This window comes from Pipistrellus hanaki (genome assembly GCF_964339955.1).
Source record: "Pipistrellus hanaki genome assembly, chromosome: 7".
NCBI lineage: Eukaryota > Metazoa > Chordata > Mammalia > Chiroptera > Vespertilionidae > Pipistrellus > Pipistrellus hanaki.
In genome coordinates this window covers 70,618,717-70,632,889 of record NC_140509.1, presented here as the reverse complement: position 1 = coordinate 70,632,889, position 14,173 = coordinate 70,618,717, and the positions used below count along the sequence as shown (strand labels likewise).

Below are 14,173 nucleotides of genomic sequence, written 5' to 3'. Positions count from 1 at the left end.
GGCCTTGAGTTGGGCAAAGATTTCTTAGGCGTGAAAAGCACAATCTATAGAAGAAATTGGTTCACTGGCCTTCATTAAAAAGAAAAACCGCTGTGCTTTAAGAGACATTGTTAAGAGAATATAAAACAAAACTAAGACTGGAAAAGAATTCTTTCAAATCACATATCTGATACTTGACTTTTATCTAGAATCTATAAAAAACTCTCAAAACCAAAAAAAGAAAACAACCCATTTTTTTTTTAATGGTCAAAAATGTTGAACAGATACTTCACCAAATAAGATACACAAAATGGTAAATAAGCACATGAAAAGATATTCAATATCGTCAGGGAAATGCATCCTAAAACGACAATGAGATACTACTACGTATCATTGGAGTGGCTAATATAGAAAGACTGACTATTCCAAGTGTTATTGAATGTGTAAAGGAACTAGAATACTCATAACACTGCTGGTGCAGATATAAAGTGGTATAATTAGTTTAGAAAACAGTTTGACAGCCGGGACTGGTTTGGCTCAGTGGATAGTCAAGGGCATGTACCTTGGTTGCGGGCACATCCCCAGTAGGGGGTGTGCAGGAGGCAGCTGATCGATGATTCTCTCTCATCTATGTTCCTAACTCTCTATCCCTCTCTCTTCCTCTCTGTGAAAAATCAATAAAATATATTTTTTTTAAAAAAGAAAGAAAGAAAACAGTTTGACAAATTCTTTTTTTAAAAAAATTAAACACATACTTACCTACCTTATGATCCAGCCAGAGAGAACATGTCTGTATAAAGAATTATACAGGAATGTCCAAGGCACTTTATTTGTAGTAGCCTATATGAGAAATAACCCAAATGTTGATCAACAGGTAAATAGGCAAACAAATAGCTGTTAATACTATGAGATGCTTGCTATTCAATTATAAAGCAATGCCATTTTGATACACACAACCATATGGATGAATTCCAAAATAATTATGCAGAGTGAAAGAAACTAGACGAAAAAGTGACATACTATCTGACTCTATTCACATAAAATTTTACAGAATGCAAATGACATATAGTAACAGAGATGTGGTTGACTGAGGACTGACGGAGAAGAGGGGTGGGAGACAGAAATAGAAAAGGGACTCCATAGAACTTTTATGTGACGGATACGTTCATCTTGATTGGGCATATATACAGACATCAAAAAATATCAATTTGTACAGCTTATTATGTCAATTATACCACAAAAGCCCCTTTTAAGAAGAAAGAAAGGAGGGGACAGAGGAGGAATGGAGGAGAAAGGAAACATTTAAGCCCACTTCAAAGATTATGCTCTCTTGAAACTCTCCATGTAGCTCAGCATTACCTCAGATCTAATCAATGAAACCACTTTCCACCCGATCTTTCTTAGAACTTTCTTTTGCCACCACCTTTTCTAACGTACTTCCTTTGAGTTTCTCCAACCATCTGTCAGAACTTTCTTTTTGGTTTTCTTTCCTGATTCTTATCCTTCCATGTTTGAGTGAGAGCACTTTTTAGGGTCTACAGCTGGTTTCTCACTTATGCTCATGTACTCCTCCTGAGCAATTTCTCCACCCCATTGACTCCAGCCACCACGTATATATCATACTAACAACTCCTAAATCTGTACTACAAATCAGCTTTCTCTTCTGAACTCTGTATTTCCACCAGGTTTGCCTTGAACATTTCTACATCACCTGTAATTTCATGAGGCAATACTATAAATCTTCCCCCGCCCAAACCCACTGTCCCACTTGGGTTCAGGTTTGTAGCACTATCTACAGGCACCCAAGCCAGACACAGCACACTGGCTGAGAGCATGGGCTCTGGGGTTGAATCCTAGCTTTGTGACTTAGTAAATATATGTCTTGGGTTAATCTCTCAGTGTCTTGCTTCTTTGTCTGCATAATGAGTCTTTCTCATAATAGTACTGTGAAAAACAAAATGATAAACACAAAGTATCTGGTACATACTGAATGCTCAGTGAATGCTAGAATCCTTGGTGACATCTACCAACTTGGTATAATTATTCACCAAAGACTGTTCATGTCATCTCCGCAGACTGCTTGTCCCCCTCTTTCCCTTCCTTTGCCATCCCCTACCTAGGTCTCATTGCCATCCCCTACCTAGGTCTCATTCCATCTTAAAACCATGTTGAGACAATCTACTCTGATCTCTCTTCAGTTCATTTTCTCAAGAGCTACCTAAGTACTTCCTGAACCAGGTTAGATCATACGCTTCCATGACCAAAGATCATTGTTTAGTTCCCTGTGTCTAAATAGCAAATCCTCAGTAGGACATTCAAAAAGCTGTAAGCGCCGAAACCAGTTTGATTCAGTGGATAGAGTGTCAGCTTGCGGACTGAAGGGTCCCGGGTTCGATTCCGGTCAAGGGCATGTACCTTGGTTGCGGGCACATCCCCAGTGGGGGTTGTGCAGGAGGCAGCTTATTGATGTTTCTCTCTCACCGATGTTTCTGACTCTCTATCCCTCTCTCTTCCTCTCTGTAAAAAAATCAATAAAAATAAAATAAAATAAAGGCTGTAAACTTTGATGCCACTCCCCTTTTCCACCCCTGAAGACACTCTATGGCCCGCGTCCCGTATCATTTAGTCACTCTCAATTCTTTCCTATCTTCCATAAACCCTGCCTGGCCCCGCTGTCACACATTTGTTCAAAGACTCAGCTCAAATTCCATTTTTAATGAACTTGGCCCAATTCCCTAACTGGAATTAATCAGTCTCTTTTCAGTGCTTCCTTTGCATTTGCCGATATGCCAGTCTGGGAGCTTCCATTATTGTCATGTATATATGTATTTGCATGTTCCTCTCTCATCACTTACCTTTGTCCAGGCATTCGATGAAGACTTGCTGAATGGGATAAAAGAGAAAGAACATGACAGTCTGCCTAACAGCTGCCTAGCATCTCCCTGGCAATGTCACCTGTTCAAATGAGTAGATTGGCACTTTACAAATTAGCATCCTGTTCCGGCTGAAAGAGCACCAGAGAGCCATCTCATTGGAAGGCACACTAGGGGATAGCAGCACCACACTCAGAGGCTTGTGGAGTGGGAGAAGTAAATAAAGTGTGCATGCTGACTTAATCTTTGGGGCTCTAAATGCCTCTTTCTGAAATTAAGACGTCTCTCTTCTGAGAGGAAGCTGTTTGCTATTATTTACTGCTCGGGAATGCCAGCCAAGCATTTTCAAAACCCACCCCATTCTTTTTCTTATTTTATAAATTAGGGAACCCACTTCAGCATGACCATGCAAAATCCCTGATGACAGAATCCAGGAGGCACTGACAGCAGCATGCTCATGATAGCCCGTCTGCCACTCACCAACACCTCTGCCAAGTGGAGGTGGGAGACAGGGTTAGAACCTGCGAAGAGGCATGAACCCAAGAAGGCAGATTCCCACCAAAATTTTACAATTTCACCAACAGATCCTTTCAATGTGAAAGCAATTCTCGAGTTAGTTTTCACTTAGTAGATAGGCATCTTTGAAAAATGTTCACTAAAGCAGTCCATGCCAATTTGACTTACTCAGCAAGTCAATGCCAACATAGCTCATTACCTTTTCTTTTCCCAGAAACTTTGTGGTTACCACACAGCCCACATCACTACCTTTTAGGGCCCACCTTCTGCTGCTAATGGTTGGCATCAGGAATGTGTGAGCAGAAGGCAGCTGAGAGCTCAAACTCCTACTGCAGGAAGCGAACACTCCTGGATCAAAAGGAGGAGGAGGAGGGGCCAGGTTACCATCCTTATCAGTTGTACCCATTATCTCTATGCCTGTCTCCACTCTCAGAGGAGGGGACTATGACTTACTCTCCTTTGCACACCTAATATCTAGTCCAGAGGTTGGATTCTAGTAGAATTATACGTCTGTTGAATAAATGAATACACGAGTGCACCTCTCAGAAAAGCATTCAGGGCAAGACATACTAAGAAGATTTTCACATATGAAAAGAATTTTGTTTCTCCTTCATTGAGATTTGTGTCAACTATTGTAAAAAAGGAAAATTCAATATTTTACAAAAGTTCATAGGTATATTAACATGGTTACTAAGTCATTTATAGCTCCAAAATTTAAAAATTTAGAAAATTCTTCCTATGTCAGGGAATACATACATTGAATGTGTGTGTGTGGATGTGGTTTGCTTGAGGTCAGGAACTTTTCATTCCAGATAAACTGAATACAAAGAAATCTAAGGCTCCTGGTATCATCTCCAACCTGGCAGATAAACCCTCCTCTCCGGAATGGTGTGGGAGAATCACCTTTGAATTCCTCTGCCCTGTGCAGCTGAGTTACAGAGTAACCTGCGAGCAATCCTCTCAGAATTCACGGGGCTATTTAAACAGAACAAAGTCCACAAAAAGTTCCACCGAGATGTGCTGAGCAAAGGCCGATTCCCAGAAGAAAACAAGGGCAGACTGAGCCACGCTGCTCTCGTCCCCAGCGCCAACCCACTGGGCCGGCAGGGTCTGTGCAACTCGCAATGAGCCCCGTGCTGAGGGCATTCCTGCGGGAGCTCCCGGGCTGGTTCCTGGTCTTTGGGATCTTCCTGCCGGTGGCGTTGCTGCTGCTCCTTCTCATTGCCTACTTCAGGGTCAAACTGATGGAGGGTGAGTGTGAGCCACGCAGGCAGGGGTGGGAAGTCCTTCCTCATTTCACATCTTTGGAACAGGCCAATGCAAGGCCAGTGTTTTCTGGGAGGCCTGGAGCACCCATCTCTGATTTGTAGGTACATAAGAAGTGCCCCTTAGGATAGCTTCACTGGTGAATGTGGCCAAGTTTGATCCTTTCAGGAGTGGGAATCGCGTGCCAGGCTCCGAAGGCCCGCTGTGGGGACCCCTTAACGGCACCTCTCACAGGCAGTCACACTGTGACTCAGCAATTTTCATGTGTGATTGGCTGTCTCTGTCTCTCAGGGCAATCAATTCACGAGCATTAAGACGTTTTTTCATGCTCTGCTTTCTCTACCTGACAAACATATGTATACACGCCTGTGAGTGTGCACACACATTTCTTTTTCAGCCACCGAATTCTAGGAAGGAAATGGGCCCAACACTGTGGTGCTTGGCAAAATGTCAAGCCCTAATAGATATTTGATGGCTTGGTGTAAACTTTCCATGAGGCTGCAGACCTAAGGTAAAAATAAAAACCAACCCCCAAAACAACCAACCAACCAACCAACCAACCAATCAAACAAAAAACCCTCAGGAAGCGTAAAGTGATTTAGATGTGGGCAGTTGGGTCCTGGATTGAGACTCTTTATTCTGCTGTAACTGAAATGAATGAAGCTGGACTGTAATTTGTGAGACTGTATGCCAACAGTGCACACAGCAAACAACAGATTATTACCATACAGGTTAATAGCTATCTTAGCAAGATCAACAAAAAAACAGTAATATTCCTAAAGTTAGATGGTATTGTATTAAAGTACTAAAAAAATATTTTAAATCCTTTCTCTTCCACAAAAACTTACCAAATCTAAGCAATGCATCCATGGATATTATTATATAAAAGATGTTCAGAATGTTGAATGTGATCACATATGATCTAAAAACAAATAGAAGTGCAACTGGGGATATTTATTTTTATGAGATTCAGAACATAAAAAAATCCTAGAGGACAGAAAGTACATTATAGAATCATAAGTTTCCAATCATCATGTACTCAAATATCCCCCAGCCTTTCATTTTTTGTGCCTCATTTTAATGAACAGCTCTCTCGTTGAGTGGCCCAGCTGTAGTCTGCCTTGCTCACAGCATTCGTGTGATAAATCTCTTTCTTTATTAAGTCCACTGCCCCCAAGACCAGTCTTCTGGATGTCCTGCCACCCGCCATTCATACCACTGAGCCCTGGAAAACAGCCTCTGAAAAAGGAAAATTGGAAACCCCCGAGCTCCTAATTACAGCGACCTTCAGAGTCTTCCAAGTAGGTTTAATGCCTGGCCACTGCAAGCATTCCCCTTTGAAGGTCTTTTCAAGCTGTTGCAATGGTCACTGTCAGTCACAAGCATGCCAGGCGCCCACTGACATGGAGCACCCTGCGGAGCAGTAATAGGATGCCAATATCACAGTCAGGAACTTGGATGCTCATGTCACTTCCAAGTGTCATCTCCGGCTGCCTCTTTGGCAAGATAAAATTTTTAGTATCTCCAAAATATATCAAGCATTAAATGAGGCAAACAGCAGGACAAGATAATCACATGGGTTCCAAAGTCTCTTACTGGCCTCTACTTATCAGTTGTTATAGGTCAGATCAATCAGCATTTGGCAGGACAGCTGGTATTTGAACAAACTCTGCTAAAAAAAGATGAATTTTGATTTTTTTTATTTTATAGCTTTATCCCTGGGTGATATTTGGGGGAAAATACCTATAATCTGTAAAATTGAAATGGATCTACAGTATTTTACTTATTTAGATAATTCTGAGATATAAACATATCAATCCCATCCCTTCAGAATGCCTTTGGGGGTGTAGCCTGGCATCTCAGGGGGCTGAGGCAGGAGAAAGTGCAGGCAGGGTGCTGCCCCAGGCCCAGGCCCAGGCCCAGACCCAGAGGAAGTGCTCCATATGTACATCACTGTGATCACCTCTCCACGACACCTTGTCTTCAACACATCCCTGCTGTGTAAGTTGTCTAGAAACCACATCTTAGACAAAAAGTATCACCTTAAGTCTGTAGCTCAATCAAATTGGAACTGTTTCTGAAGCATTTCAATGAAAGAAGTAGAAGGCCCCAAAGACCTGTTGTCTCTTCACATTTTCTTCTTTTTTCATTCTAAATTCTGATATACTACTGAGCTTTCCTTGACTTTTAGTCTTGCTAAATTATGGGTCTGTCCCATCCCTCTCAAAGTCTCCATTTTTTGCAACATAGCACCTACCCACGGGATAGGAAGGTCAGCCTCACATGATGAGAGATAATGCTCTCTGGGTAGCCGTTTCACCAATGTTGAGGCTTGCTCCAAACTTGCATTATACTTCTGGATAGGAGGAGATGTATTCATTCATTTGTTTATTCATTCAACAAATGTTTGAGAACCTACCATATACCAGGGATTTTCCTCAATACTGGAACAGATTTTTCCTATGGGCTTGCAGGATGGAAATAAAACAAAATCATTTCTGGAGAACTACAAAAGGCATCTGTCAAAATCATTAGAAGTTGGAGGAGAGATGTTGCAAATCTGTATTCTTCTGCCTCTGGCCTTGTTCATGTCTAATCAAAGGGCCATAAGAATGACCTGCCCTTTCTCCTCAAGTCTTGTTTCAAAGTTAAAGCTGAACACTCCAGCCAGAGGTAGGACCCTCTAAACAGCTAGGGGCATCTCAGCGAAGTAATGAACCTCCATTTACTGTGGTTCTTCTCCATGGGCTCTCACTGAAGTCTGCCTAGCCTTCTGGACTACAGATAAGGAAAACAGAAAGAGTGCTGAGGAGGTAAAGGGAGCTAACAAAACTCTGTGCATCAGTTCTTTAATGTCCTGATGGTCCAATCTGAAGTTCATTGCTGGAAAGAGAACTAATGACTCAGTGCTCTGTTACTAGTGGCCTGCCAATGAGCCATCTGGAGGATGCTAAGAGAAGACTACCAAGATGGCTGGACCACCTTCTCTCCAGTTTGAGGACAAATGAGATCACTTGGCCCCAAATAAAATATCTCTATTTAGCAGCTCCCTCTTAAAACTGTAAACAGATGGTCAAATGTCACATCATTAATCTTCCAACCAGGATTATGGCAAGTGTAATCATTCCTATTTTGTACCTGTAAAGAAAGGGACAGGGACAGATTAACTGGTGTGTTCACAGGACCCCCGACTCCTGCATTCTGAAACAGGAAATCAGTTTGCCTGCCTCATGCATACTAGTTTGTCAGAGAGGGGAGGCATTTTAAGACATGATGGAAAGCATGTGGAGGTACAGTAATTATTCAACATTAATCCCTACACTGCCAGCACTTGGGAGGTAATGGTGCACATAAATTTAATTAGTATGTAGAGAACATCAATTTTCTCACAAAGGAAGAAAGAAAATTCTCTAACATCCTGTACTCTTCAATCTGTCAACTGCCTTGAGGAGTAGCTCTTGAGGTAGAGGTCTGAATCTTGAACTTGCCATTGCCAATTCCTCTATCAAACATGCCATGTACATCTCACGTCTTGTAAAGCTGAAGTTCTTTTCTGGTTGTCTTGTCTCCCCAAATCCTGAGATTACTAAACATATTTCTAGCGCCACTCCTTGTCCCCAAAATACCATCATTCTGATCAAGAACAAATTGCTCTAAAAAATATCCAACATTGCCCCAAAATTCTTATTATTTTAAAAAGTGTCTACCTAATACCTTAAAGTTTTTATATGGCATTAAATCCAAAATAAGGTCAGGGAAGTGAGCAGATTCTGGCTTTTTGCAACTTACACTCTAAAACAAACAACTCAAGTATTGAAAATGCACAGGGTGGCTAGACATTTTTCACTGAACTTCATATATATGTTTTAGTAGTCAGAAATCCTAATGGAAAAGAAGTATTGGGAAAATCAGAATAATTTAAGAGTTAGCAGAGTGAAATTGTTAAGAGCGCAGACTATGAAGTCAAACTAACTGGATTTCAAATTCTAGTTCTGTAACAATGGCCACTCAACCACTGGAAACTTTTTCTCCATCTGTAAAATAGAAATAATAGCAGGAAATAACTGTAGGGTTGGTGTGGGGATTATGTGAGGTGACATATATGTGATTCTTAAGAGTGCCTGTGCTTAACAATTATTATTAGTCATTATCACCTCTGCTGGCTTATAAATTTCAAAAAGGAAGTGTTTGTGTCATTATAATAATAAATATTATTGAAATTATCTTGTAGTAATTAAGCAAATTGTCCAAGGTCATTCACCTAAAAAGTGGTAGAGACAGAATTTGAATCCTGGCCAGCCCAATCCGGAGCTGGCCTTCTTAGCCAATCACTACCCTTGGAGTATTGAACATGGAATCAGTGTTCAATAGAAATCTGTTGAGTGAATGAATCCTTTTATCCCAGACAAATAAACTAACCACCAATATGAAAGACAACTAGGAGAATTTGCAACAAGATAAAAATTTTACAAAAGCTTTATGAGGATTTTATCAGTCTTTTTATGTAACAGGAGTAATTATAATTACTGATTGTGGTGATTTATTCCTAAGCATGAAGACAAAGCCCTGAGTCAAAAAGATCACATTTCTTTACCTGTGGCCCCAAGAGAAAAAGTGGTTACTTGTAGAATTTTTCACAATTGCAAACAGGGATTTTCAAGGCTGCCTGCCTAACCTCTCCTAATTTCTCTCTGCATTCTCCTTGTAGGCCCACTGAAATAAAATGATGGCCAAATTGCAAGCTCTTTTAGAAGAAAATTAATTTTTTCTCTGCTCTCTGTATTGTGCCAGCACACACACTTTATTTCCTAGATAGATAGCTCATTGTCGCTGGATAAGCTTCCTCTTGGTGTCTCTCTGTCTTAGAGGTCCTTCAATCCCACTATTCAGGTCACCCATTTGCATCCTGATTCCTCATTCACAGCGCTGGTCATACAGTCTAGTCTTTGGTAATTAAGAGTAAAAGGAAAGGAATTACTCATATTCCAATGAGCTTTTAATATAAACAGGGGCCATCTCAAGCAATACCTTTGAACTAGCAATAATCTATGTGTAACTGTGGAGTGGCTGTGGAGTCAAATTGTCTGGGATCTCATCCCGAGTCCATCAGTTTCTGTGATCTTGGGCAAATTGCTTCACTAGATTACTCTCTGCATCAATTTCTCTGTAAAGTAAAAAAAAAAAAAAAAAAAAAAAAAGCTGACTTACAAGGTATGCCAGGGGCTTCACAGTGTCTGGCACATAATAACTGCTCAAGAAATATTAGATATTAAACCTTGAGGCCCATGTAGCCTACAGCCTGCCACCATCTAATGCATGTGTCTCCAGACTAAGAAGACAAGCAGTAAAGGCCTCAGAGAACCCCTGTGTCCTGGGCTACCTGGCATATAAAGTGTCTGGCAGGGATAAATTACTTGGATTGGACATGGGATCAAAAAGAACCTCTTCAGGTTTGATTCTATAAATATGTATTATCTCCCACAAGATTATAAGCTCTTGGTCTCTGGCTTGAATAATTTGTTTAGTTACAATTCTAAAAATAAAACTTTTAAGAGAGAAAAAGCAGGTTCACTTGTGTGTTGGTGACGGTCAGGAAGAGAGATGAATTTTTTTGATCTATCAAGAAGATCTCAAGGGAGACTTTTGGAATCTCAGGAGACCTCTCAGAGCTAAAGAGCAAATTGCTGAGAGGTTACGAGTTGAAGTTACAGAACAGAGAACACAGGAAGATGGACATAACAAAGCCAATGGGAGGAAAATGATCAGGGCATGGAGAATGGCTCATGTCCAATGCTACAGAAGAAGAAAAATGAGGATTGGAAAGTGCCATTCGGTTTAGCTATTAAGATATCGGTAATAAGTTTTTAATATTTTGGTGAGAGTAGCTTTAATTAAGGTTACATTTTAAGGAGTTAAGTAGTGTGTAGGTGGTGAAAATTGGAAACTGTCGGCTTTCAGTTAAAGTTGCCAAAAGGAAATGGAAGAATAATTTGACATGTCAAAAGACTATAAATGCCCAAAACACATTTAAGCAATCGGGGTGGGGTGAGGGGAGCAGGGACAGAAACCTTGTCTTACTCATTTCTATATCCCCAGCTTCTGGGCTGAGACCTGCTTAGAAAATGTTTAATGATTACTAGAGGCATAGTGCATGAAATTCGTAACTCAGGGAGAGGGGGGGTGTCCCTCAGTCCAGCCTGCACCCTCTTGCAGTCTGGGAGCCCTTGGGGGATGTCTGACTGTCAGCTTAGGCCACTCCCCCCTCCCCCCCAACCCTCACATCCTTAGCGCTGCTTGGAGGCAGGAGAGGCTCCCACCACCACCACTGTGCCCAGCTCAGGGCTTGTGGCTGAGTGGTGCTCCCCTGTGGGAGCACACTGACAACCAGGGGGCAGTTCCTGCATTGAGCGTCTGCCCCCTGGTGGTCAGTGTGCATCATAGTGACCGGTTGTTCTGCTGTTTGGTCGATTTGCATATTAACCTTTTATTATATAGAATGTTGATCGTAATAAGTTTATTCCACACTTAATCTACCACACATAAAATATACTTAAATATAATAATTTTTTAAATGGTAATCTGTCTACCATAACCAGGATCATTCTTTAGAAATAAGCATTTACATGTTGTTGGAGTGGGTAAGGAGGTAAGGAGAGCTCCTGCAATAGGACTGGCTCAGAAGACATAGACTTCCATAACTGCTGGGGCCACCAGTGTAGAAATGGTGGACAATAACCACTGATGAGTAAGTAGTAAATGACCAATGGCACTCAGCTGTTCCCAACGTGTTAACTGATATGTTTTCTTTCAGTCAATGAAGAACTGCCCCGGACTCCTGCTCACCAATACCACCGCAGGACTGCTCCTTACCACAGAATGAAACACAGGTGACCTCTGGGGACTCGTCTATGGCTAACGCGCACTGAACTTCTGCTGAGAGAGGAACGCCAATGGCTTAGCGAACCAAGGCTAACAAACTAGAACCACTGCAAAAATGGAAAGACTATTAAGAGGCTCGTTCTGAACCATATTGACAAGTGGCAGCTATTATCCAAGAAGGCTTCTTTGAACCCCAGCTTACAAAGAAGATCTTCAGAGAGGACCAAGAATATAAACTTCTCTTGAAGGTGCTTTATGGACTGAACACCTTGCAATTTTCTATTGTTTAAAGGACTATATCTACTCTGAAGGGCATATTTTAAAAATAAAATCCATATGGCATAACCCTGTGGAAGTCCATATTACTGTAAAGGCAAAGAAACTGGTAGAGAACAGACAGACAGTAAAAGACAAATGCTTTGGGGGCTTCCTGGACCCCCTGGGAGAGGTTTCCCACGTCTTCCTCTTGCACTTGGGCAGCCTTTGACACTTTTTCAAGCATCATTCTGGCCCTGAGTTTGCCTTTCTCCTTTTCCCAGTTGCTTTCACAATCACATTATCAAATCACAAAACAAGTGCGCTCTCTCAGTATTACATATGGATCACCCACGAATGCAGCTTTCAGCAGGACATGTCTTGGAAATCCTGGCAGTTTGACGTTGGGAAAAGGAGAGCAGAGTGTTCCCGTAACTCATGAGGAGAATAATTCAAGTCTTTGCCTTTGAAACCAAAACATCAGGGAGCCATTTCTAAATGAGAAAGGTCCACATTTTCCCAGCAGAATTCTTTCAGAGACATTGCTGAGAGGTAACAGTTCAAGCTATAGAACAGAGAACACAGAAAGATGGATATAATAAAAGCCAAAGGGGGAGGGGGGATGATTGAGGCATGGCAGAGGGATGGGGGTGAAAGAGGGGGAGGGCCTCAAAGAGACAAAGCAGATAACCTACACAGTTAATTCAAAGTGGTGGCTAAAACAGTGATTAATATTGTGCTTTTCAGTTTTCCAGTTAACCTTAACAAAGGATGCCTAACATGTCCTAAGTGTAAGTTTGCTTATATTCCAATATTTGTATATGAATCTAACAAGCTATTAGAGTGATTCACTGTATAAAAAATATGAATTTGGCCACCTGTGAGAAATGCACCCATTTCCCATAGCGACATACGATCACACAAAAGTCTGCATGGATGACGAAAGGGAAAAAAACAAGAATCCACCACCAATGCTGAGTATTTTCTGCTTTTTCCTCTTCCCCCTAAGTTCTTCATGTGCATCCAGTGAGCTATTGGACTCCATCTGCACGTCTTGAAAAACATGAAACTAACCCTTTGACTGAAGACACTCATTTCCATGTGTTATTGCATCTGATTGCAATGAAAATGTCTGCTGGGGCTTTCAGACTGGGGTAATATTAGAATAACAGTACCCGTGCCATATGGAAGGAATAACAATATTCTTTCAGTTCTGGAGGGATCTCTTTTTAGCCCCTGGTAGAAGTCAGCTTATGCAAAAAATGCTTTTGGAACAGAAGGCGTGGAAGGACGCACCATATCCCCAGCTGCCAGCCAAATCTGCAGTTCGGCCCCCAGCGTTCCTTCACCTTCTGGAAGCCAGCACTCTGGAAGCCAGACTCTTGGCTTCGGTGGATGCCACTCCGGCATCTCTGCCTTGCCAGCCACGGGGGTAACAGATGGGCTCTAAGCATACATGCTTTCAATGATAAGTATAACCAAGTAGTTTAAAGCAAGACCTATTTCTTTGGTTGCTGTTCAGACCAGAGGAAGGACTTCCCAGTAAAATCACAAGCAGCTCCGTGAAGGCTTCTGTGCGGGGAGAGGGACAGACACATGTTGGTTTTCCCAGGCCAGGGATTCACTGCAATCTGCTAGGAGGAACTGCTACTCTGTTTGACAAAACCCCTCCAGGGCATAGCCAGCCACGCCTTTGCTCTTCACAGGCTCCCAGGCGGTGATCTCACTCCAGCTCACACGGCTTTGGCCCTTCCTCATGGCTGCCCTAGAGCAGGCCAGCAGTCTTCCTGCATTGTCCTACCTATTCTGTCTCATCTTGTGCTCCACAGCCTTTCACCAGGGGCCATCTATGCTCTCACGGCCCTGAGTGCTCTCACCTCCACAGTTCCTCATCTCTCTTTAAATGTTCTCATATCTGAAAGAATTCCTATCTCCCTTACCTTCAATAAAACACTGGAATGCATGTTTTCAGTTTTGTTATGTTGCCATTTATTCAATGAAAAATTTTTCCCCACAGAGCTAACCTAAAGCAGCTAATATTACCTTCCCATCTCTCCTGCTGGAAATTTGGTCCTGGGATACTGCAAACCCACACCCGTCCTCCCCATCCTGGAACTGTGCACACAGACAAAACGGAAAATTAGATAAGGGCACACATTACGTTCCCTGAAATATTGCCTGCAACCCCTTTAAAAAAAAATAAGAAGAATGTACTTACAATTAAACCAATAAGGTAACAGCCTCCAGTAGTTTCTACACACCATTTAGTAGTAACTGGAAAAGCAGAAACGGATAAATACTTCCATATACAAAGAACCACATTTCCTTGACATTTTGAGTACTTTGGCAAAACTGTGTCTTGGACATCACCATTCATACCTGTTAAACACTTTTGAGAAATCAAT

The 14,173-nt window shown here is 41.8% G+C and overlaps 1 protein-coding gene across 1 annotated transcript; it reads left to right on the top strand.

Moving 5' to 3' along the window:
- Nucleotides 1–4,383: 4,383 nt before the first annotated feature.
- On the top strand, nt 4,384–11,858 carry SMLR1 (small leucine rich protein 1). The gene is made up of 2 exons (XM_084890700.1): nt 4,384–4,619; nt 11,446–11,858. Exons 1-2 carry the CDS (start codon nt 4,493–4,495, stop codon nt 11,523–11,525), a joined length of 207 nt encoding a protein of 68 aa, XP_084746826.1. The 5' UTR covers nt 4,384–4,492; the 3' UTR covers nt 11,526–11,858.
- The last annotated feature ends 2,315 nt before the right edge of the window (nt 11,859–14,173 follow it).